General features: G+C 38.6%; 6 protein-coding genes across 7 annotated transcripts in view; 3 read left to right on the top strand and 3 right to left on the bottom strand.

Annotated features, from left to right (window-relative positions):
• The first annotated feature begins 416 nt into the window (after positions 1-416).
• Positions 417-2,891, top strand: LOC104812425 (ferredoxin--NADP reductase, root isozyme 1, chloroplastic). Its single transcript, XM_010539567.2, has 5 exons — positions 417-681; positions 859-912; positions 1,287-1,622; positions 1,855-2,074; positions 2,186-2,891. The coding sequence occupies exons 1-5, from the start codon at positions 655-657 to the stop codon at positions 2,683-2,685; spliced, it is 1,137 nt and encodes a 378-aa protein (XP_010537869.1). The 5' UTR covers positions 417-654; the 3' UTR covers positions 2,686-2,891.
• A 96-nt stretch (positions 2,892-2,987) lies between these two features.
• LOC104812416 (dolichyl-diphosphooligosaccharide--protein glycosyltransferase subunit 2) lies at positions 2,988-9,320 on the bottom strand. The gene is made up of 20 exons (XM_010539555.1): positions 9,210-9,320; positions 8,919-9,063; positions 8,325-8,517; positions 8,141-8,230; positions 7,872-7,934; positions 7,539-7,608; positions 7,327-7,391; positions 6,915-6,969; positions 6,488-6,615; positions 6,283-6,398; positions 5,757-5,826; positions 5,114-5,218; positions 4,914-5,003; positions 4,680-4,828; positions 4,400-4,511; positions 4,241-4,324; positions 3,963-4,043; positions 3,656-3,880; positions 3,393-3,515; positions 2,988-3,265 (listed from the first exon to the last, which is right to left on the bottom strand). The coding sequence occupies exons 2-20, from the start codon at positions 9,059-9,061 to the stop codon at positions 3,146-3,148; spliced, it is 2,082 nt and encodes a 693-aa protein (XP_010537857.1). The 5' UTR covers positions 9,062-9,063; positions 9,210-9,320; the 3' UTR covers positions 2,988-3,145.
• An 80-nt stretch (positions 9,321-9,400) lies between these two features.
• LOC104812403 lies at positions 9,401-10,991 on the top strand. 2 transcript variants are annotated; one of them, XR_771593.1, is made up of 3 exons: positions 9,401-10,240; positions 10,514-10,612; positions 10,762-10,991. XR_771593.1 is itself a non-coding variant. In XM_010539541.2 (2 exons), exon 1 carries the CDS (start codon positions 9,491-9,493, stop codon positions 10,229-10,231), a length of 741 nt encoding a protein of 246 aa, XP_010537843.1. In that variant the 5' UTR covers positions 9,402-9,490; the 3' UTR covers positions 10,232-10,240; positions 10,762-10,991. The 2 variants fall into 2 exon arrangements, 1 of the variants encoding a protein (XP_010537843.1); XM_010539541.2 differs by lacking the exon at positions 10,514-10,612 and having other exon boundaries at positions 9,402-10,240.
• A 4,667-nt stretch (positions 10,992-15,658) lies between these two features.
• On the bottom strand, positions 15,659-18,632 carry LOC104812393 (U3 snoRNP-associated protein-like YAO). The gene is made up of 7 exons (XM_010539527.2): positions 18,051-18,632; positions 17,316-17,658; positions 16,984-17,208; positions 16,691-16,889; positions 16,298-16,476; positions 15,985-16,050; positions 15,659-15,895 (listed from the first exon to the last, which is right to left on the bottom strand). Exons 1-7 carry the CDS (start codon positions 18,488-18,490, stop codon positions 15,818-15,820), a joined length of 1,530 nt encoding a protein of 509 aa, XP_010537829.1. The 5' UTR covers positions 18,491-18,632; the 3' UTR covers positions 15,659-15,817.
• A 228-nt stretch (positions 18,633-18,860) lies between these two features.
• LOC104812385 (cationic amino acid transporter 1) lies at positions 18,861-22,180 on the bottom strand. The gene is made up of 3 exons (XM_010539516.1): positions 21,530-22,180; positions 20,281-20,455; positions 18,861-20,206 (listed from the first exon to the last, which is right to left on the bottom strand). The coding sequence occupies exons 1-3, from the start codon at positions 21,939-21,941 to the stop codon at positions 19,003-19,005; spliced, it is 1,791 nt and encodes a 596-aa protein (XP_010537818.1). The 5' UTR covers positions 21,942-22,180; the 3' UTR covers positions 18,861-19,002.
• Positions 22,181-23,919: 1,739 nt separating this feature from the next.
• Positions 23,920-24,196, top strand: part of LOC104812376 (DNA damage-binding protein 1a) — a 7,590-nt gene continuing 7,313 nt past the window's right edge. The window contains exon 1 of the mRNA XM_010539506.1: positions 23,920-24,165. Within this exon, the coding sequence (XP_010537808.1) occupies positions 24,062-24,165 (104 nt within the window). The 5' untranslated portion in view covers positions 23,920-24,061. The remainder of the gene's footprint in view (positions 24,166-24,196) is intronic.

Below are 24,196 nucleotides of genomic sequence, written 5' to 3'. Positions count from 1 at the left end.
CATTAGCTATTAATATTATTATATTGTAGCTGATGTGGTGTTTTATATATATATATATATATATATATATATATATATGATTGAACTAAGATATATGTATGGGTGAAAGTTAGAAATTGTGAGTCAGTAGATTTGCCCAAAGTCACTTTGTACGTACCTCCTCCCGCCCCTGCTCGAGACATTGACATGAGTAACTTTTGTAGCCTGTTTTTTGTTCTCTTTCTGAATTTAATCTTTTTCATAAAATGCTAATCTGGATTTAATCTTTTCCAATTATGTAAAGAGCTAAAGGGGGTGTTCAAAAGCACAAGCACCCCACCCAGATAAAACCCGCAAGCTTCGATCCAAACAAAAGAGGCAGAACTGTTCTATAATTGAGATGATGTCCTAATAAATTATGCCCCTAATATAAAATCGGTGCAAAAAGGAATAAAGAATTGGAAAAAAAAAGACAGGCTTGAGCGATCAGTTGCAGAAGAAAGTTGGTGGTGTCCTTTCCAGGTCCTGAAAGGATCGTCTTCTCATTCATTTGCCCGCCCTTATAAACCCTCAACTTCCTCAGCCTTCTCCACTATTCTTCCTCTCAGACCCGATCGATCCCATTAGAACTCTCTTCTCCTACGTTGGAAATTTCGCCCCTTTCTCGTCATCGCCATGGCCCTCTCTGCTTCTCTTTCTCAGGTTTTCCATGACTCGCTTTCCTTGACCTGTTTGTTTCCTGAGAAAACGATAAAAATGTATTGGGGAAGCGGACCCATGTCGAAAGTTGTGATCTTTTCTTGTTTTTTTTTTTTAAAATTTATCAGAGCGACTGCGGATATTTTCTTATGTAAATGGGGTTCTGGTGTTGATTCGCAGATGTCTGTTTTGCCCCTCCTTTCGGGCGATAGCTCAAGTGGATCGATGTTTACGGTATGTAAACTCGATCTGGCTACTGATTATCATTGATCTATGTTGTTTGAGATTCTTAGATGCATAGAAAAGGTGCCGACTTTGATTGATACCCATTCGTTTTTGTGTTTCTTGTCCTAAATTGGTCCTAGAAGGTACAGTCTTAGAACTAGATTAATGGTGGAATGGGAAAAAAAGGATTCATTGGTAAAATATGCAGCGGAACATATATGTGGCAAACCAACCCGCAGATTCATTGACAATTTGAAAACATGCCCAGTAAAGTCCAGGCACTTTGCTTGATGTTGATCAATGGGTGTCAGATAGTGAAAGCGAAGTCTCATTAAGGATTCTTGTAGTCATCATCATTTCTATGCTCCATGGAACTTCTTCAGGTGCAAAGTATCAGCTTTGGTCAGAAGCCATGGACTCCTATGCTGAGATTGGAGTCGAGATGTAAAAATTTACGTGTGACGAGAAAACGAGGCACGATATGCATGTCTGTCCAACAAGCCAGCAAATCCAAAGTCTCAGTGAATCCACTTGAACTAGAGGATGCCAAAGATCCTCCACTTCACTTGTACAAGACTAAGGAACCATACCCCGCCACAATTGTTTCGGTCGAGAGGCTTGTGGGTCCCAAAGCCCCCGGAGAAACTTGCCACATTGTGATCGATCATGGTGGCAATGTTCCTTACTGGGAAGGGCAGAGCTATGGAGTCATTCCTCCTGTAAGTCATTACTTGTGTGGCATGATTCTATGCTCTTATTCATAGCTGGTTGACTTTGGTTGGAAAGCTGCATTTTCACCAAGAGCATGTGTTTTTTTTAATCTGCATTCCAATGGGAAAAGAGTTCTTGGATGTTAATGATATGGAAATGGCAACTGTCATGAAAGAATACTTTTCCCTTGATGTGGAGTATCTTTTCTCATGTGACGTATGATATGTTTGGTCTGTGCAGGGTGAAAACCCTAAGAAACCCGGGAACACTCACAATGTTCGGCTTTACTCAATTGCATCAACGAGGTATGGAGACTCCTTTGACGGCAAGACAGCTAGTCTCTGTGTTCGTCGAGCTGTTTACTATGATCCAGAGACAGGAAAGGAGGATCCCTCAAAGGATGGTGTTTGCAGCAACTTCCTATGCAATGCCAAACCCGGCGATGAGGTCAAGATCACCGGTAGGCTACCATACCATTAACCAATCCACTAGTGATTAAAAATCTGTTTCTGCAGCTATAGAGAGAGATGAATCCACTGAATGTATCGCTGATGTATACTTACATTTGCAGGTCCTTCAGGGAAGATAATGCTTCTGCCTGAAGATGACCCTAACGCCACTCACATAATGATTGCCACTGGTACTGGAGTTGCTCCGTACAGAGGATACCTCAGGCGAATGTTCATGGAGGACGTGCCTAATTTCAGGTTCAATGGTCTTGCATGGCTCTTCCTCGGGGTGGCCAATTCAGACAGTCTCCTCTACGACGAGGAGTTCACAAACTACCGCAAGAACTATCCAGACAACTTCAGATACGACAAGGCGCTTAGCAGAGAGCAGCAGAACAAGAAAGGAGGGAAAATGTACGTTCAGGACAAGATCGAGGAATACAGCGACGAGATATTCAAGCTGCTGGACGATGGGGCCCACATATACTTCTGCGGTCTGAAAGGGATGATGCCGGGGATCCAAGACACCCTCAAGAGGGTTGCCGAGGAGAGAGGCGAAAGCTGGGAGCAGAAGCTCTCTCAGCTCAAGAAGAACAAACAATGGCATGTTGAGGTCTATTAAAGTTCTTCTTTGCCCCATATGTTCTCTGGTAGTTTGCTGAAACTCCGAACCAAAATAATTGTTCTTAGAATATTGTCGTTCCGGTAGCCGTTATGGGGGGACCGTGGCTTCTGTCCGTGTAAACGAAAGTCAGAATCTTAGAACAGTGCCTGGTTCTGCCTGAAAATCAAAATCTTGTTTTATGTCCAAGGACATAATAGACTGAATCCGGTTTGGATTGGAAAAATATCATAAAGTGTTAATTATATGAAGCCATCTAGTTTGTATGATTTAAGAAAGGAAGGAGAGAGATTGAAAACGGGTAATGAAGCTCCTTTTTATATATATCTCTGAGACTAACTTGCAGTATTAAAAGCTGGAATCCTGTGGAGTGGTGGATGGGGCTCTTTTACCAATATCCATAACAGTAGTGCTACAAAACTGAAAAGCTACTCCATGGAAACAGACTGAATTCTCTCTCTCAGGCAGATTTCAATTTGTTTGATGATGCTGAAGCAAGGTATGAGAGTGTCCTGTGCCCAGTGACCAACAGGAATACTCCCAAAATTGCAAGTACTTTCAGGGTCGTAAACAGATCCAACTGCAGGCATATCCAACCAAAAAAAAAATTAACGCAATGCTCTCTAATCTTGAGATGAACTTTCTCTAATCTCAAGAAGCTGTGAAATGAAAGGAAGCAAGCCCCAGTTGAAAAAAAAAAGGCATACCTTCAACCAGAAAAGGGCGTAGAGAAGCAGAACAGCTCCAATGCCAAAGTGGAAGAGCATGGCAAAAGTGGCAGGTCCAGCCGATGATGGGAAATTCTTCAGGTTCACACCCAACCGCAGAAGCTAAAGACACAGAAAGGCATGGATTAAACTCACATTTACCTATTTTTACAGCAATACTTGGCACGCACGAAAAAACGTTTAGATATATAGGCCTAACTGCGTTTAACAGAATTCTCAAAGTCCGGTGAGAGAGAACTGACCCCGATGAGGAAACCGATAAATGGTACAACGGTGAGACCCAGGAAAGCTAGTGAAAGTTCCTTCAGTGGACGCTTTTCAGGAGTCCGGAAGATGTGTGTTATCTCTGCTTTTGGCTCATATCTTGTGTAAGGGTCAGCAGGCTGTAGAGGAGGATGAGGTGCCTTCTCTGGACGTTCTGGTAGATCTAGCTCAATCTGGCCAATGTTCCGCAATAAAGAATTTTCCTGGAAAAAAACAAAGAAAATAATAATAGTAAGAGCTTTGCGACAAAGTCACTAGTAAAGGAGCCAAAACAAGAATACTTACCATAGCAGCATCTCCAATAGTTAGCTGGATATCATATTTTCCAGAGAGATAATAGAGCTTCTCAACCAACCCAAGAAAATCCTGTTGGAAAATGTCAAAAATAATCAAATATTAGTAAGTGTCACCCCCACGCTCTTTCCTAGTTTTCATCTGATCTCTAAGAATATTGCCAGTTAGTTTCCTGATGAAACTTTTACCAACTTTCTCCAACCAAGATGCAGGCAGGCCACCTAAAATTTACTGAAAAGTAAATCGAGATGTAGTTCAAGGAACTTAACTAGAACTATTTCAAACTTCTTTCCAGAATTCGCCACAAGAAAGACATGCTCGACCTGTGTCTCGTGCTTCAGCTTGAGAAATGCCTGTAATGAAGTAAACAAGTTAACAAGTAGAAACGGCAAGACCATTATTAATGGAGGAAGATGAAACAGACAAACCTGGTGAGGCTTAAACACACGTCCAGAAGGACTTATCAACTGGAAGGACAGGTGTAGCTTTTGGAGGTGGTTTGCAGACAGTGATACAACTCCATCTTTAGACAAATCTAGCCTACAGAAGTCCAAAAAATAACCAAGAAAAGAAACATACAGATAAGCACAAAGGAAAGCTTAAACAAAACATTTATAGGTAATAAAGGGCATGAGTTCACTATGGTAATGGGCAATCAAACGTAGCAGATAAAAAGCAAAACCATTGTCAGATAATTATACGACATACATTTTTTGTGATTCAACACTCCCCTCATCACTGTCAAGCACAGCAATTTTAGCATTATCAATGCCAATAAGCCCCGTGGCAAACACCGGAACTTTCGTTTGGGCTTCAGTTATGTATGCTTTTTCAAGCTCAGAATCTTGCAGCTCAATCTGAGAAGAATAAAGCTTGCCATATTATAAACAGGCATACATGTATGTATAGTCTTTGGGAATTGTAAGCTAACAAGAGCAATACCTCAAGTACAAAAGTATATTTTCCAACATCAAAGTTCTTGGGAAAAGAGTCCCAGAAGTGTGTTTCACTGTCAGCATCAAATTTAAGCTCCTGTACCATGGAAATTAACAAAACATCTCAACTTTTCCATACAGCGAATGCGACAGTTTTAGTAACGACACGTGTAAGTAGTACAACCAAACAGCGAGCTATTTGTTTACCTGGCTCTCAATAACAGAACTACCCTTTGATCCAGAACTGAGAGCTTGAACAAGCTTCACCCTAAGAGCTGGTGCCTTAGAACCAAGTACAGTGCTAACTTTAACCTAACCAAAGTTCAAAAGGCATAAAAATATCACAACCAGTGAAATAACAATAATATTGGTAAAGAAACTGTAATGGATGATGTAGCCAACTACATATATCTGGGAAATTCAAACAGTTTGTAGATCCCCAAAATGCCTAAAATTATAGATCTCTCCATGATGCATACAAATGCTACGAGCCTGGATACACTATGAATGACATATGAGGTGAAGTCCAACATTCAAGCAGTAGAGGTTAAGAGTTATAGTTCAAGTAATCAAGAGCACAGCGTATCTGGTATCTGAAGCCAGAAAATCCTACTTTATAGGTTTTGCCTGCTAAAAAAAACAGCGTCAAGAAGGATGGAAGGTCAAGGACCACAGTGAGGTCTAAGATATTAATGGAAACTCATTTAACTACAAATGAACTACACATACCAAGAGCTCTAACTTTAATGTATTCATATGAAAGCATACTAAAAATGAAAAGAACACCCAAGATAAAAATAGAAAAGCATAGAATATCTTGAACTACATCAGCCAGACTTTGATTGGCTACCTTCAGAGGCTCTTTGTTCGTCAATGATATGACAGAAGATGGAAGTGATAATATGAGTGGAACAGAAAACCTGAAATATTAAAGAATTCCATTAAATAAACCATAATTTGATAAAGAGAATTCAAGCCAATATAAATACAGCAAGGAACTGTGGGATAAACCATGAGTAAATGAATGAAATTTCACATGTTTTAGAACCTTAGAAGCGTCGTTGAGTAAATAAGTTTATTATTTTTTCTCCTCAAAAGATATAATTTCTCCAACAATTATTTTGTAGACAATCCCAGGAAGGAGGGCACAAGATTTCAGAAAATTTGGTAGCATCTCAACAATTAAAAGAATGCATGCTCTATCAAATACAATCGGTTTATCCAAAAGAATCACATATAACTATAAGCCCTTGTGCTCATTTACTAATTATCTTTCACTCAGCCTACTTCAAGGATGGTTCCAAACTATTTCAGAAGTACACAGAGCAAATAATTTGAAGCCAATTGTATAAAGCAGAGTGCAAGAATAGCCTTGCCTGTTGTCTTCCAAGCAAGCTAATGCATCTACTTGGTTGAAGAAGTCTTTCGCATCACCAGGAATTCCAACACCAAGGAAGAATTTGGCCAACCCCAACACCTTATCTCCTGGCAGCTGCATTAGAAAAGTAGAGATAGAAGATGTAGTAATACCAACAAGTCAGCAGAATAAGCTATAAAGAAAAAAAAATTGTTGAGGCATACATCCAACTTTGTAGACGGAGTGGCAGCAAATGCCGCAAGCCCTCTAACAACTGATGCAGTCGTTGAGAGTGGGCCTTGATTTTCGTGTGCATCAATAAATTTCTCATCAAAGTACAGTGCTCCATCACCTGCAAGAGCAGAGACATGAATCAAAACCCCACAAAATAAAGCCTACTGAAGAAAAAAGAGTAACATAAGGAAATTTTCATATCTCCAATTTAGGAGGGAAGCTCATAGAATAGAAGTGCAAAGAAAAGTCAGCAATATATTCTACAGAATGACTGTTGCGATGCATGACATAACCAAATGTGCAAATAACAGACGAAAAAGTGAAAGAATGGAAAAATCCAACATAAAAAAGTGAAAGGCTAGTTCCAGTCCAGGAGAGAAACTTTCAAACTTCTTCATATAGAAGATATCTGCATACCATATTTTTCAATACTGTCAAAAAGCTTCAATATATCTTTCTTCAATGCTTGAATCTACAAGATGACAGTCACAGGTAAAAATTAATCCACATAACCACCAAGATTAGTAACAACGAATACTGAATTAAATCCCAAAAAAGAAGGAAAACACAAACGGCACGATAAATAGATGAACAAAAGAAATGAAAGCATAAGATAAAGAAGACTGAGGTAGATATTTTATCTCCCTTGTAACCAATTCACACTATTAACTTGAATTTAAAATTTCTGACATTGAACATCCTTATAATTTCTACCTAGAGAATTCCAGACGAAAAGACAAATACCTTGGCAGTGAAACCATGAGGTCCTATGGTGTGTCATCTAAATCTAATCTCAAAAGTGGACTGTGGACTGAAAAGTCTGACTTACCAATGATTGATCAATCTCTGAAGGTGATAATGAAATCACTCCAGCAAGTGTCTCGAAGGCTAAGCCTGAGGAAAAAAAACAATGTATCAGAGAAAGGGTTGAACAATTTGAAAAAATAAAAATTGTAAGGGCTAGAAAAAAATCTATATAATAAAATCAAACATCATGAAGTAGCATGATTCTGTCCAGTCCAACCATGTTTAATGATTTACCAGCAGCAAGAGAGCTTGACTCAGGATTGCTGGAGCTGTAACGCCATCTTCCATCACTCTGGCTAAGTGCCTGAAACAAATGCACCACAGCAGCCAAATACTATTACGGAAAACATCAAAACAATAGATAATGTTATAAAACAGATGACAGTAAAATCAATTTAACAAAGGAGCCATCAACATCATTTCGAAATGGTTAAAATATGCATCTCCTTGTTTCTACTGGATAGTAATAGTATATTATTATTAGTCAGCAGTTCCAATAGACCATTGATAGATTCTCATCTCGTAACAAATGAGAAAGCAATGGAAGCCCAAGTAAACAGTACAGACCTTGATAGAACGAAAAATCCCTTCAGCATCACCAAGACTTATATCAGTTCCGGAAGATTGTTCCTGCATTTATGGAACACTTTAAAGACGAGGATGTGTTGATAAAGCTTTTAAAAAAGCTGGAGAGTTGTATCAGATTTAATGACCACGATTATATAGGCCTTTAGCAGCACTATGTCATACTTGCTACATGTAAACAAAATTCAGGAAAACTCTTCAAGATACACTTGAGGAAAAAGGAGCAAACCATCAGATCTAATTAGTATTACCTTAACAAGTACCATGCCTCTGACAGAATAGTAGAAGTCCAACAATGAATTGGCGTCTTTAGCACCAGCTTGAAGTCGAGAAGAAATGCCCTTTAGAATAGGAAAAACAAGACAACTGAACTCGTACTCCATTTTCTGAAAGCAAACCCTTTCCGAGTGGGGGGGGGGGGGAGTAACTCCTTACCTTAAGAACATCTTCACTACCTTTACATTTCAGAATACCACTAACTTTTAGAGCATAGAACACATCCTTTAGATCCGACGAAGATGAGCCAAGAACTTTAGCTACATTCCCACAGGTTGCAGTGCTCACGTCTAACTTTTTCTCAATTCCAAGAACCTCTAGCGTCCTTAGTGCCTCATATGCCTCCTCCAAGCTGATTAAAAAATTACAAGAAACGTGACATTTCCACACTTTGAAGAGTCAAATCAGGAGGAATTCAGAAAGATGTGGTCCGGTAAGAAACCTAAATCCAAACAGCTTAATCAATATACCTCGAGAAATGAGTGAAATGTGGTGAAGAAAACTAAACCCAAACACTGTACTAAGGTTTTCTCTTTCCTTGAAAATGCTATCAAGGCTGATCCATAGAGAAAGATCTAAGTCCAGATTAAAGCTTACTAAACTACTACGCTCAATCTCCCGCTGACCTGACTCGTTAGATCATCGAAAGATGACATCTTGACACCACCCAATAAAATCGAAGACGCAAAACCCATTAAATATCAACTGAGAAATACTTGGACGAGAGAAAGGAATCGCATTCTGAGAACCCACCTTCCGTAGGATCCATCGACCGGTGCGAAGACCTCGAGAGCCGTGGACCGATGAGAGTCCGAGATCGGTTGGAAAACTGAAGCAGTACAGCATATTGACACGGTGAGTATCAGAACCAGACACCCTACGAGACCTCTGGCCATGACTGCATCCGAAAATTGAAACAGATACCCTGGTCAAAATCCAAACTCGGAGACAAACATTTACGCGTCTACCCGCATATTCCGACAATTAGATCGAAGATCAAACTTAGAGAAGTTAGGGTTTCACAGATCGGATACGGATCCGTACAGGGCAACGAAGAAGATCAACGTCGGCGAGTCTCAGCAGTCAACGGAGACTCTGAGGAGTGTGATCGATCTGCGGCTTGACGGAGAAAGAACCAGAAAGGCTAAAAAATGGAAGTGTGGAATTTATCTGAGTAAATATTTTGACGAAAATACCCTCGCTTCGTAACTCTCAAACGACGTCATATTGACTCTTGTAAATCAGAAGCCCTAAACCCTTCACCGCCACCTCCATTTTCAGACGAAGAAGCTGCAACGAGTCCAAAACTCAGTTGAAGCAAAAGCATGATCCGAGTCGCGAGACCAAAACCCGTTATGGACTCACTGAGTCACCACCTTCTCCAGAGATGCTCCGCTAGTGGAACCCCTAAGGGAAAGGCGAAGCTGAAGGCGGGTCAACCGCTCAAGCGCAACAAGGTATCCACGAAGAAAGGCGGTGGCGGCGGAGATGGCGATGATATGGTCAAAGGAAAGGGACGGATCTCCGACGAGAAACAGAAGCTCTTCGACTCGTGCCTCAGCGCGCCTTGCCCAGTTCGCCATTTACCGCCAAAGGCGAAGGAGAGAGAAGCCGAGCGCCAGAAGCTAGGGTTGATCAGCAAGGAAACTCAGAGGGAGATCGAGATCCGGAAGAAAGGAGGACGAGCCGCCATGGGAGTCCCCGACGAACCTTTGCCGATGGGGACGACGGGATTGGATCTCATTTCGTTGGGGCTCGTCGACGCCGAGAAGATACCGAAGTACGCGCTGACGGTGGAGGACGGAAGAAGGCTGGCGAAGGAGTACAGTCGGGTGCTGATGAGACGGCACAGAGCGAGGCAAGCGGCGGAGTCTAATCTGCTGAAGATGAAGAAGGCGGCGATCGAGGCGTTGCCGGAGAAGCTGAGGGAAGCGGCGTTGGTGCCGGATTTGACGCCTTTTCCGGCGAACCGATTCATGGCGACTCTGACGCCGCCCATTGAAGGGTATCTTGAGAAGGTGATGGAGGCAGCGAAGAAGAGCTCCGGCAAAGAGAAGTTGAGATGATGCAAAAAGGTTAGAGATTTCATCTTGTGAAACTGTCTTTGACTTAGAGATGGATTATGCGATTAGATTTCGATCATTAGGATCCATGATTTAGCATTTTACGAGAAGACAATGGCTTGTTAGCTGATAGCATTTAGCAGTCTGTGGTAGGAAGGTGTTGAATTTTAACCTTCACCTCTGCATTTGTTTGAGATTCAGCTTTTGACCAGTGAAGTGTCTTATGTGATCCTTCATACGTATGGACCTTTGAATATTCATGTATCTTCCTTTCTTCAATTCCAGTTGGCAATCTCTCTCTGTGTGTATATGCCTTCAGTTCATGTGAGGTTAATGTTGGATCTTTAGGAAGCTATAAGAAGTTTGCATTGAAGCAAAATCCGGGTTAGTCTTTTGAGAGATTGTAAAGGTCGGATCTTGAGCAAATTATGGCATGAATCGTGTGAAATTCTTAATCTTTAAGTTGTATTCCAAAGATTTGTGCTTATAGCTTGTTTGGTTCATTAATCTAATTGCTTCTTACTCTTGACCAGTTGAGAGCAATTTCAAGATGTGCCACAACAACAGAAATACTTGACAGAATGCCAAAAGAGAAATACCTCAAGAAGCGATGATCTTCAGAAGTTCCGAGACTTAATAAGTATGTGTTGTTATGAAGTGTTTGGCTATTTGAACCAAGTCCTTTTTGTCTTTGTTTCCATCACAAATCTCTTTATTGGTAAGAACTAGGTATGACCCGCGCGATGCGCGGTTTATTCTTTTTTTTTTATTGTTATTTTAAATATTTGCTATTTTATTTTAAAAAATCATTTATATGAAGATAATAAAAGTTATATATCGATCTATATAGAGAAGGGAGAAGATGAAGGAATATAGACATCATTATATTATTATATTATAAAATTATTTTTGTATATATGCTGAATACTAATTTTCTATATTTTTTACGGTGAAATATGTATTTAATCAATATAATATGTCAGTTTTTTTATATTTATGTATATATTCACATAATAATAATAATGATGGTGATGATGTTTCACACTAAACAATTCAATACAATTTTCTATAAAAAAATTAAATGGTAATAATTTTTTAAAAATTGAATCCGAATAAAAGGAAAAAAATACAATAAAATTTAAATATAATCCAATAAAATAGAATCTCACGTGAATCGGAAATTTATTTGTTTTTATGTTTTTGTTTAGTAAATAAAATTTAGAAAAAAAATTTATGCATAAATAATAAGGATTATAAACCAAATGGATACTAAAGGTATCGAAGCGTTTTTTCAAAATAGGATTTTGGCGAGATGTCGTGATCACGTATATTAGTTTTGTGTCACGCTCTTCTATGTTCAAGAAGGAACAACTTGCAACGACATGGAGAAAGGCGTGCAAAGGGATTGGTATGAAAAGATTTATGATTGAAGAATTTTGAGATCAAATGCTAATGGAAAAGGTGGTTATGATATATATAATTTTTATACAAACAATTTTCTTTTTCAGAATATTTGAATGTGTTAAATAAATTATAACTAAATAAATCGTGTATAAATCTTTTTATCTACTCGTTTTTAAATTAAAAGGAGATGAATTTACGAAGTGGTTATTAGGATATAATCTATAATAGTGGTCTTGGGAATGCGTTGAAGAGAGATGAGATGTTTCGTATTGTTCAGGCTTTCAATTTAACCCATTCGTACCATCCATCCAAAGCCTCCTCTTTCACAAAGTCGAAGTTATACCTACAAAAAATTTCCATATTATTTTTTTATTAGTTGCTAAGTATATGTGAGTGTCTTATAACGTAGATCTTTATCACCATGAAAAAATTTTCAAATTCAGCTTCTGTCATAGTCGACAACATCCCACACTGGCGCTTAGTTCCTCGTTGATTCCATGAATGGATCAGCAAGAGGTTGATGGTCATCGTAAGTTATCCTCTCAGTTGGGATTTTGACAATGCCCTCCGGTCAGCGAAATATGACCGACAATGCTGCTTTGCAGCGGCTCCCCCAAATCCTTCGGTATAAATCCATCGCCGATTGTAAGTTTTTACCGGCGAATAAAGTAAATTCATTGATTATCCTTTTGCCTCATCCTCAAGGTTCCTCCGCTTCACAGTTACAATACATCAACGTCGTTTCATCTTCCTCCACCGCTTCGCACTCTATCCTACTTCTCATATCCACCTCCATCGGCGCCAAGTCATAGCCATAACCTCCTGGGATGAGTTGAGAATGCTTAACCCCAAACATTGATATGGTAACCACAACTATGATGTGGAAATTTAAACTTTGACCAAACATTGTCACGTCATATGTCACGTAATAAATAAATATCATATCATTTTTTTTTAAAATTCTCAACAAAAAATAATCAAATATAAAATAAATATTAGATACATATTGGCTCTGAAATTTATAGAAATTATGATAAATTTTTTAAATTTTGACATAAACCTACATCCACTCTAACGTTGCTAATTATTTAACGGACACGGTGATATGTCATTGCCATATAGGAAAAATACCATATCCTCATTATCACATGAAAAAACCTCAATTTAAAACCAAAAACAGAAAATATAATGTATATATATTCATAAAAAAATAAAAATATTAAACACATATATATATATAGACATATATATGTGTATATATATACACATATTAATATATATACATATATTTACACATATATACATATAAATATACATACACACATCTAAGGTTCATATTTAAAGAATACCCATAATTGATTTTAATAATTTGCTGATTAATTTATTTGTGTCTACGTCAAATGTAACAATTTGTATATGTGATATTTCATGGTGCTGCTTTGTACAATATTGATTAGCAACACACGTTTTTTCCAAGCATGATTTAATAATTCCACGGAGATTATTATTCACAAATCAATGCCGTAAATAAAAATTCATCTCTAAATCCAGCCAAATTGTTTTCTCCCAATTATCGACTACTGTTATTTAAAGTATCTTTCAAATGAAAAACCCAATAGAACCTTGGGTTCAAACATTTCAATAGAATCCCTTGAATGATCGTCTTATGTTCTTTTTGTCCGATACATGTTAAAGATGTGATTTCCACCTTAACATTACAAAAAAAAAAGGAAATCTACAATCCCTTTTTTTTTTTTTGTAAAAGGTGAATCTATCTATTGAATAAAAATATTTTTACAAAAACATCCAGCAACATATGCTGTTGTAGAAGAAGGATTGGATATCCATGTCACAAACAAAATATGATGCACCGACCTTTAGCAAAGAAATGACAAACAATTCCTGCAGGTTCTCGTTGAGGTTCCTTAATTTCACCCACCAAGGGAAAAGCTTCTCGCCTTTATTTCAGGTATATGGAATTAAAAAATTAAAACTGTCAATGAGAATGAATTACAATTTTAAAAAAGGAATACACATGAAGTGAATGTCTAAACAGTAATGTGTAAAACTATCATGCATGGTTAAAAAAAGTTATTAAATTCCATGCAACACGTTGAACACAGATTGTAGAGAAACAAAATAATCTCACACCGTGAATTTGTGTAATTACTGATTGCATATCTTATTATAGCTTATATCATAAATAGTTAGTTGGGGAAGCGAAAAAGAAAATAAAAACACTTGTCATAGTCTTTGACTCTTTGTAGTTGACGAAGAGTTCAATGATGAGATCGTATACATTGGCGTATATAAAGTTGCCATCGTTAAATTTGTTTTAATCTCAAACCCAAGGGGTACACCATAATGCCCATTGAAGAAGCCTGCAACACTCAATAGGTTATTATATATCCATTATATATATTATACGTATTGTACAATAATCCACATATACATACCTTAAGATGTGGAGACTCCTTTTTGCTCTGCTCGAGAACCATGCAAGAGAAGATCACACAGACACACACACACATATATATATATATATATATATAGTAAAATTAAAATGGAAAATAAAAAATAGATTTATAGTTTAAATCCAAGAAACATGAGATTATTGATAGAGAAGAATAATGAATTTCATGGTTAGAAACATATACTTTTCATTGATGCACATATATACATATACATATATATTACATAAATATATGTGTATAAATATGTGTATATGTATATGTAAATAATATGTTTTTTGTTTTTGACAAATATACTATTTGTTTGGTTGAATCATATTTGTTTCACTCATATTTTTAAATCGGTTTTTATTATGAAAGATGTTTTTGAGAGCGACCTATAAATTTATACAAATCTTTCGATCCATGATTTCAAACATAAGAGATACAAAATTTAAACCTATTGCTCCTCCACCTTTGTTCTCACAATTATCATCAACTTCATCATGTTCATTATCTTCGTCCTCCCTCTGTCTCATCCAGTGAGCATTCATCACCGCCAGATTCAGTTCCTTCCTGATGCAACCTCACCGGCCTGAGAAACACTACCACTGTCCACGTAAAGCTGACTGCTCTTTAGGAGTGGATTTCATCCCTACATCTCCATAAACACCAAAACATTAAACATAAAACAAATTTCGAGACATACACCTTAATTAGATCTGACGGATCTAGGGACGAAAACACCGATTTCGAATCAGTACCATCACATGACAGAATTGAAAGGGTAAGATCAAATCGAATCACGCGGCTCCAGGGATGGAATTCTCTTCTAATTTAGATCCGAGGATTTCTGCAATCAAAAAACGTCAGGTAGGTGAGATAACTATAACCAACCTTATTAGAGAAACACCTAAAAAAATTATAGAAAACTTTTAATTAAGATGGGAACATCCGATTTTGAAGTTATATAGAGACAATAATATAACAAAGTTTAATTAATCACAGAAACGCAAATATTAATTGTTAATAATACTTGGCCACCGTTTTTTCATTTTGTGGGTTAATGAACAGTCTTTCCACAGTTTTTTGTTTTTTTTTTAAATAAAAAATTAATTTTGCTTAATATGGTGACCAAATCAATTTATTAATAAAAAAACGGTGGTCGTATATACATAACGTTCTTTTTCACAGGTGAGTTGTTTAGTATTATTATTTTTAATTGCAATTAAATGAGTCATGTGACTATTCTTTGTCTTTTTTAAAATAACGTATGTTAAAGAAATAACGTACATTTGTACTCATATTGTTCTTCTTAATTATTATAATCATAATTCTAATACAATAACCAGCAATAAAATTGGATTTATTAGCCATAACCAATAAATTTTATTAATAATGACATTATTTTTATATAGTTAACCAATTATAATTTAGAGAATTGCCACATAAGATGATGATGTGGCTTCACCACAATCCTTCAAACATAATTATTAATATATATAGATTCATCTACTCTCCATTTTTAAAGCCTCATTGCTATGTACAAATTTGGATTTGGTTGGTTCCCAAGACATGATCCAAAATTTTATATCATTTGTCTTAAATGGTGTCAAAAATAGGAAATCAAATTTGATCAATGATCACTGAAAAGAAGAAAAAAAAGAAGAAAACAATGGCTACAAATGGGCAAAAACAATTAACAGTTGATGTTATCCAAGAAAGAAAGCATCTCTCATGAAAGCCTCAAGGGATGTATTGCAACACCGTTTTGTGCCGATTTTATGCTGCCCCACCTTCCGAGCCGTGGTTCCTGTCACAGTTGATAATTCCCCAAACCCAAACTGCTGAGGCTTGCATACAGAAGCAACGAGGAAGTACAGAAAGGGAGAAAAAAAGTACCTTTCCGACTCCAGCGATCAGAAACTGTCCGGATCTAGCAAAAGCCAATGAGTTCACAAATCCAGACTGCAAGAACATGAGCATATGATCAAATATTTATCACAACAATCATCATCTGATCTGTGGTAAAGGTTCCATTAACGATTCCACTATGGAGAGTGAAAATATTTTTCTTGTCTAAAAATGGCCCATGGATTCTTTAAACGCCAGTAACCAGTCGGAAAAGACATAAGCGATCAAGAAATAGTCCGACACATTCAACAGATGCAGCATAAACCATGTCAAGATGAAACATACTAGAAGCATAACTTACCAGTGGAAGCTGGTGCAAAGGCTGAATGGCTTTGGATTCACTTTCGATGGCCCATAAACGCACAGAACCATTACCTGCTCCTGATGCAGCAAGATCACTTCCTCTACAAACGGAAACTGAGTTGACCCAAGAATTCGCTGACGAACAGTTATAGTTGTCAGGAACATGACCGCCGTTTTCTGGGGAAAGAAAATATAACATAGCTTTTTAGAGGAGTGAAATATGTGCAAAGAAAACTGAACTGAGCAGTGTATATATCAAACACGAGATAAATGCTGTATACTCCAAAATACAAAGTCAGCAACAAGCAAAAAGAGGCAGACCAATAAACAAAAATCTGAATATAACAGAGTGGTATTTCTTGGGACAGTAACGGAAAATGTACAAAGTTACCTAAACTCCCGTTGGCCATTTCACCATCTGTAACAGGATGTGCATTTTTTACAATGTAAACTGGTTTTTTCCGTAGCATGGTCCAAAGTGCAATTGTTCCATTATCTGAACCGGATAAGAACTCATCATTACTGATGAAACAACAGCATTCAAGACTTGATGCAGGAGCACGGAAGACTAAACGGGACTCCTCAGGCACCTATCAAACATATTGAAAATACAACATTTACGAATTAATCACAGATGCATATGATTCCTTCAGCAACAATATTCACAAGGAGGAGAACCTATACCTTAAATAACTGCATGGTCCTGTCACGCCCAACTGTGAGTACACGTTCCCTCCTAAGACAATCAATAGTTAAAACTTCATCCTGGTGTCCAAATAACGTACTTATATATGATTTATCCTCTGCGTTCCATATCTTGACTGTTCGATCGTATGAACCAGAAAAAAGTTCTACAGTTCCTTGTCTGAAACAAAGGCAAGAAACAGGTCCTCGATGACCTGGAAAGACCTGCAGACACATAACCGGATAGCATGGGTGAGACAAGAGACAAAATAACACATTAGAGAACAGGGAATAAAACAGCATCCTAACACCAATGCTAATAAGTATGTTACCTGTACATGCTCTAGGGTACGGGTGTCCCACAAATGAATATGACGATCCAAACCTCCAGATGCCAAATAACGACCATCAAAACTAACGGCCAAAGCTGTAGTTTCTCTGCTATGCTTTTTACTTGGAAACACAGGATCTTTCACACCATGCGACTTCAAAATTTCATCACTGGGCCACCTGTATCTTTCTCTCTTTCCAGAAGATACATCCCAGTGAAAGATAGAGCCATCTTTTGATGCTGAAAACCCCCTTGAGTCATCATCTGATAAAGCTACAGCAGTTACAGATTGCCGATGCTTAACCATAACACGAAACCCATCTGCACTCTCCGGTTCTTGAACCCTGATCATGAGAATTCAACAGTAAGAATACGTCAAACAATCTGCAAACCCATGTAAGCTAATAGAAAATGATGAGGACGTTCGTTCGGGACAAAGGTCATGTAATCTCACTGCTTTCGAACCAGTTCCTAAAGAAGTTAATAAGAACCATTTTTTTTTATAACAACGTCATTTCAATTCTCCTAATAACACAGCTTCGGACAAGTTAGATCTCTTCAGGATTCAATCCGTTTCTTAACACTGCCTCAACCCGAAAACCGCTCACATTCTCGAAATCTATTATTTCATACTTGAAGCAGCTACATTCGAATTCGATACACGATTCAATGAAAAGTTCAGTAAGCACAAAATATGATCTACTCTGCAGGGAAAACACCAATTTTCATTTTTTACCTGGTAGCAATGGCTTTTCGAACACGGCCACTCTCCTCGAGCTGCTCCTGCATCAGAGCCTTCGCAACAAGCGAATCCCTCACACCATCTTCCTCTTCTCTACCTTCGTCGTCGTAGAGTTCCTCCATTTCTTTATTCTTCGCCTCCCTTATCCTCCTCAGAGTTTCCTCCGCCAACCTCTTCCGCCTCTCGCCCGCCGTCTCATGGGCAAACTCATCCTCCGCCTCTTCGTCTTCCTTATCCTCCTCGCCTCCGCTTCCTCCGCCGGAAAACCCGTTTTCATCCTCGTCGGACTCCATGGATTCGATATCCTCGTCATCATAATCGACTTTTCTCCGCTTCTTCGACTCTTCCTCGAAGAATGGGTCGCGCTCCACCGAACCCTTCTTTCCGCCTCTTCTCGGGGCAAACCCTTTCTTCTTCTGGTTCTTTTGCTTCATATTCTCTGTGTCCGCGAAGAGAGAGAGACACCGGAGCGAATTCTAGGGTTTAAGGTTCAGCTTTAGGGTTTAGCGGCTTAGTGGCGACCGTATTCCTCAGGAGCAAGAAGACGATTTCTGCTAGACTCAGCCCAACCCATGCATTGCAACTCAAAGCCAGAGAAGCAAATCTAACCAGGATTAACCGATCCGGTTCAAGTTTTGTCGAGGTGAATCTTCAAACCGAAATTAAACCAAAGAAAACCAAATCGAAATCAAATTTCCTTTCAATTAATGAAAAATTTTACTCCATTTTCCTTCTGTAATAGACAATTATATGTTTTAGAAACTCGTTTTTTTATGGATCACATAATAAAAAACAGTCATCTAATTTCCAAGGCACTTCAAGTAAATATTTTTTTTTGGCAAAGTAAATATTTTGCTAAACAAACCAAAAATCTTACAGCTTTTTCGGACACTAGAGATAAATTTTTTTATAAAAAAAAAACAGAATATCATTAAGAATCTACGATTCATGAAGTAGTCTTGTCTGCTGCAACACGGCCGCCTTCTTCTGCTGTCTGTAACTTCGATTCCGCTTTGTTCAATTCAGCTGCCTTTGCTGCGTCATACGTAGCGTGCAGACCAAACAACAGATAGTATATGAGAAGAATCGCGGTCCAGATCCCGAACCTGATGAATGAATCTTTATCTATCGACCCGAGGAGGAAGATATTGATGGCTATTGAAGCGGATGGAAGCCATGGAACCAGAGGGACACCCCATGTTTTCGGAGATCTTGCTTGCGGAACAAGCAACCTCATCCCCAAGGTAGACAGGAACCATATAGGGACAGTGATGCAGTATCCGATCCATTCGTTGTCGGTGAGAGCCCAGTAGACCGATGTCCCTACCGATGATGCGAGAATCAGGGCGAGAAGGACGAGGAACTTGATCTGATTCGTCGAGGTTGTCTCCCCGCTCACGTAGTATCTCCGGACGAGAAGACCGACGGCCACGAGCATGAAGATGAACAATGTCGAGACCGACAAAAGATCGGCTAGAATGTTGAGTTTGGTGAAAAAAGCGATGAGTGCTGTAGCGGCGAGCATGACAATGGTGGCGTTGATAGGCGTCCCGGTCTTGGCACTGACGTTAGCGAGCCATGGAGGCATCATATGGGTACGAGCGATGTGGGTCAAGTACCGAGCCTGACCCACGGCTCCGACCAACAGAACCGTCGTCATACCCTTGAGAGCCCCCGCGGCCACAATGTACTTGGCCCAGTCCCACCCGATGGCCGAGAACGCGACCGAAAACGGAGCGTCGGGATCGATCTGATCGTATGGTTGCATCAGACACAAGGCAACGGCCATGAGACAGTAACAGGCGGTTGTAATGATCATAGACCCGACAAGACCGATGGGTATGTTTTTCCCTGGGTTCTTGGTCTCCTCAGCCATGGTCGAGACGGCATCGAACCCGATATAGGCAAAGAACAGCACGGCCGCGGCCTTGAACACTCCCCGCGTTCCGTAAGGAGCGAAGTCTTGGTAGTTTTTAGGGTTTGCCTTCGTCAGACCGGCGATAACGATGAACACGATGACGGCAATGTGGATGATGGAGGCGACGTAGTTGAGACGGGAAGAACCCTTTGTGCTGAAGACGGCGAATATGCAAATGACGGCGCAGACGGCGACGGCGATTGGGTCCAAGTGGCCGTAGTCCTCGCCGAGACTGTGGGCGATGATGCGGAAGTCGTCGGGCTTGTGGTTGCAGAGAGTGGCGAAGTAAGAGGTCCACGACCGAGCCACCGCGCGATGAGGCGGAAGTCGTCGGGCTTGTGGTTGCAGAGAGTGGCGAAGTAAGAGGTCCACGACCGAGCCACCGCGGCGCCACCGACTACGTATTCCAGTATGATGTTCCCGGCGGCGATGAAGGCCACGAAGTCGCCGAGCTCTACTCTCAGGTACGCGAATGATCCGCCTGCAAGATTTTGTCAATTATTTGGATTTTTGGTCCAATAATTACACAAAAAAATTGTTATTTTGTTATATAATTAAATGTAGATCCAAATGCAAAAAGTGACGTCATTTTGCAAGTGGTTACAAGTTGAATTTTCTTGGCATGCTAATTGATAACGGTGACTTTGACTCAACGTCGAACACTACTCATTTGACTGTGAAATATCATTATATCATATTCATAATAATTGTTTTTAATATTATATATATATAATGATGGACTGATCATGCAATATCAGCGTGGACAGTTCGTCCCATGAGCCGAGTTGACCTCGGAGTCCTAAAAATGTTACCCATTTGTAATTAGTATTTTCCACACAGCACATATATTATAGTAATTATATATAATCTCACACCATAATACAGATGAAAATCATCATCATTTTTATAAAACAATTGTTTACTTTGGAAATGATAATTTTGATATATATCATAAACTTTCTTTTTCGCGGTAATTGTTTTTGTGTGTGTGTGTATATATATATTTGATAAAATAGTTTGAAAAGGTTGCAAGTTAGGGACAAAAAGCTCGTAATAAATACATCACGAAAAGCATATGGAAACTAGAGATTCGGTTAATATTAAAAAAGATTTGGAAATTATCTCACGGACTACACACACACACATATATATATATATATGGTATATGCATGCATCCAGCGTAAAATATAAACAGTTTTTAGGAAATCCGAAAATTGCAGTTTTAACAATTGTTTTAGTATTATACATATAAAATACGATGCATTCATCACTGTCAATTAACAAACAAATACACAAAGTCTATAATTGACTTGTACGTGTGTACAGACGCATCTGCGTATAATTGACTTGTTTTTTTGCAAAATTTTAGATATTTTTCCAACTTAAAAAATCATTATTTAGAAAAAAAAACACGAGAATTTTTTTTTTTGCAGTTGTATCTGAACTGTAATAATCCATCCAATTTAACAAAAAAAACCCATAAAATTATTAATTTATAAAAGAAAGACATCAAAAACGAAAAAACGAGAGGGAGACAGAGTGGCGGTTATGTTACCTGCAACGGGGATCTCGACGGCGAACTCCGTGTAACAGAAGACGGAGAGCATGGCCGAGACGCCGGAGACGACGTACGACAAAACGACGGCCGGTCCGGCGTGGTCCCTGGCCTCGAGCCCCGTCAGAACGAATATTCCGGCGCCGATCACAGCCCCTATCCCGAACCACATCAGGTCCCACCACGTCAGGTTCCTCTTCATCTCATGCCCGCTTCGCGCCCTAATCTCGTGGATCTCCGCCGCGTCCACCGACCGGGTCATGACTCGGTCCTTGAGCCTTGCCGGGATCTCCTTCAACGCTTTTACGTAATTGCCCATGCTCTGAAACGACTCCTCGGGGAGAAAATCGTCTTTTGTGCACGAGCACCCTCTCCTCCGTACGACTCCATCTTCTCCGCCGCTGGACACCATTTCTGCTCGAGTCTCTGGTGACGATTCAGAGGTTGAAGAATGCTATGTAGATTGGGATCATGGATTCACAGATTCAGATTCACAACAACGGAAACGGACAGCAAAAAGAACAGAGGATGTAACTCAAAATCTAAAAAAAAAAAGACACAGGACAGATGACTTGTCGGAAACGTTGCCATGCTTATATATATAACTAGGTTTGCTGCCGTTTGACTTCTCTTACGTATATATCCGTGGAAATCGATTCGACGACAAAAATATAATTAATTCGGACAAATACTGGCTGGAATCATATGTAAACAACATTTTTTAGAAAAAATATATATATAAATATGATGTCAGCCTGCATCTTTTGACTTTTCAAAATTTTTTAAAAATTAAAAACGAGTGATGCTCAGACCAGAATCGAGGAAACTAGTGAGAACGAGATCCGGAGAGTGCGGAACCAAAAATGACGGCGAAGATGGCAAATAATCAAACAAATATCGATGAAACAAAACAAATGATAAAGATATATATGAGTTCTTGATACAGACCGAAAGCTAGGAGAAGATCGTGTCTGAACTCAAAACTGGCGATGTTCAACGAGAGAGCGAGAAGGATACGAATCTGTTGGGATGCGATGTTTCTTCTGCACAAAATATGCTAGGTATATTATATATTTTGAGTTTATATATTGTCTGAAAAAATAAAATATTTTGTTTCCTTTTTTACGGAGGACGACCTAAAAATACTACCTACGATTATTGTTGTAAATTTGCATTTTAGTACCTAGATTTATGCCTGTAACTGTCGTGGCATTAATATTAGGGTTGACCATTTTGGTTAATCAAACCGAACCGAATGAGAATAACCGTAAACGAACCATTTACCAAACCCGATATAAAACTAAACAATTATTATTCCTTTACATTCGAAAAAATTAAATCCGAATCGAACCGATTAAAACAATAAACAAAAAAACTGATAATTTTCTTTGAAAAAATGAGTTTTTACAACAAAAAATTTAAATTCAAACCGAAATAAAACGAAAAAAATAACCGGACCGAACCGAATCGAATCAAAGTTTATATAAAAAACGAATAGCTATAGTTTTTCTATAATCGAACCCGAATATAATTGAACCGAACACGAATCGAAATCCAAAATGATCATCCCTAATTAATATAATTTCGCTTAAAGCGCAATATATTCATATGTAATCGACTGAAGATAATTTACTCAACCCTAGAGTAATTTGGTTTTTTTATTTACTATTTAGTTTCGTAATTTTTTTATTCTGTAAATTTGCTTGCTCCCTTAAATATTTATGTTATAAAAAGCATGTAATATGAAACCTCTCCTATTTTGAAGACGAGATGGTTGGTCTCCAAAATTAGATTATGTACTATGCACACATCTCACCTTGTTTTCAACTCATTAAGCATATGCATTGCACAAAGAACAATGACCAACCACCAATAGTATCCTATGCAGATATTATGGAAACCTTGACATTAAATATATCTAGATCTAGATGGACTTACTTGGTAATATTGGTAAAAAAAAAAAGAGAGGTAAAATTGGAAATGTTTTTGAAATTGTTATTCATAAACATAACTGTTAATATATTAATAGATTAAATCTCAGAAATTTTAAATAAACATATCATTTTTTATATAGTATAAGAATCTGAATATTATTATATCATAATAACGATCGATTATTACACAGATTAACAAGTTTAGGACAATGACTTGATATTAATTACTATTATGATTAAATTGACTAATTCATTCTGGGCCATGGGCCTCTTGTTCTCGTGGGTTTATACAATTGGTTCAAGTACAACTAGAAACTTGGGCCGGGCATCCATTATAAACCGTACCGGACAATTCTCCGGATTCAATTTTATACCAAACCGGATTGTTCATGTGATTTCAATTTTATACCGAACCGGACTTCCTTCGCAGATTGCGTGTTTTCTTGTGACCTCCCCTCTCATTCAGCCGCAGTCTCTCTCCTCTCTCCCCCGGAGAAATCCAACAGCTCGTAGAGAAACCCAGAATCTACCAAAAACCCAGGGGGAAGGACCCGAATCGAAGAGAGCGAACCCAAATTTTCAGACGAACAAGAAGAAGATGAGCATATGGAACTACGTCGTCACGGCTCACAAACCCACCAATGTCACCCACTCATGCGTCGGCAACTTCACCAGTCCCCAGGAGCTTAATCTCATCGTCGCGTATGACTCTCTTTCCCATGAGGGACGTGAT

The sequence above is a fragment of the Tarenaya hassleriana genome, unplaced genomic scaffold, assembly GCF_000463585.1.
Source record: "Tarenaya hassleriana unplaced genomic scaffold, ASM46358v1 Cleome1, whole genome shotgun sequence".
In the NCBI taxonomy this organism is placed as follows: Eukaryota; Viridiplantae; Streptophyta; class Magnoliopsida; order Brassicales; family Cleomaceae; genus Tarenaya; species Tarenaya hassleriana.
This window is presented reverse-complemented; position numbering and strand designations above follow the sequence as displayed.

Excerpts from the sequence above, each read along its gene's own strand:
- LOC104812425 (XM_010539567.2), top strand. The coding sequence starts at position 655 with ATGGCCCTCTCTGCTTCTCTTTCTCAG. Across the intron at positions 913-1,286 it reads CAAGTGGATCGATGTTTACG|GTGCAAAGTATCAGCTTTGG; the intron begins GTATGTAAACTC and ends GAACTTCTTCAG. Across the intron at positions 2,075-2,185 it reads CGATGAGGTCAAGATCACCG|GTCCTTCAGGGAAGATAATG; the intron begins GTAGGCTACCAT and ends TTACATTTGCAG.
- LOC104812416 (XM_010539555.1), bottom strand. The coding sequence starts at position 9,061 with ATGGCCAGAGGTCTCGTAGGGTGTCTGGTTCTGATACTCACCGTGTCA. Across the intron at positions 8,231-8,324 it reads GTAGTGAAGATGTTCTTAAG|GGCATTTCTTCTCGACTTCA; the intron begins GTAAGGAGTTAC and ends CCTATTCTAAAG. Across the intron at positions 5,827-6,282 it reads GCTTGCTTGGAAGACAACAG|GTTTTCTGTTCCACTCATAT; the intron begins GCAAGGCTATTC and ends TTAATATTTCAG.
- LOC104812403 (XM_010539541.2), top strand. The coding sequence starts at position 9,491 with ATGATCCGAGTCGCGAGACCAAAACCCGTTATGGACTCACTGAGTCAC.
- LOC104812393 (XM_010539527.2), bottom strand. The coding sequence starts at position 18,490 with ATGAAGCAAAAGAACCAGAAGAAGAAAGGGTTTGCCCCGAGAAGAGGC. Across the intron at positions 17,659-18,050 it reads CGAAAAGCCATTGCTACCAG|GGTTCAAGAACCGGAGAGTG; the intron begins GTAAAAAATGAA and ends TCTCATGATCAG. Across the intron at positions 15,896-15,984 it reads TGATCGCTGGAGTCGGAAAG|GAACCACGGCTCGGAAGGTG; the intron begins GTACTTTTTTTC and ends CAACTGTGACAG.
- LOC104812385 (XM_010539516.1), bottom strand. The coding sequence starts at position 21,941 with ATGGTGTCCAGCGGCGGAGAAGATGGAGTCGTACGGAGGAGAGGGTGC. Across the intron at positions 20,456-21,529 it reads CGTCGAGATCCCCGTTGCAG|GCGGATCATTCGCGTACCTG; the intron begins GTAACATAACCG and ends AAAATCTTGCAG. Across the intron at positions 20,207-20,280 it reads TTCCGCCTCATCGCGCGGTG|TCTCGGCGAGGACTACGGCC; the intron begins GCTCGGTCGTGG and ends CATCGCCCACAG.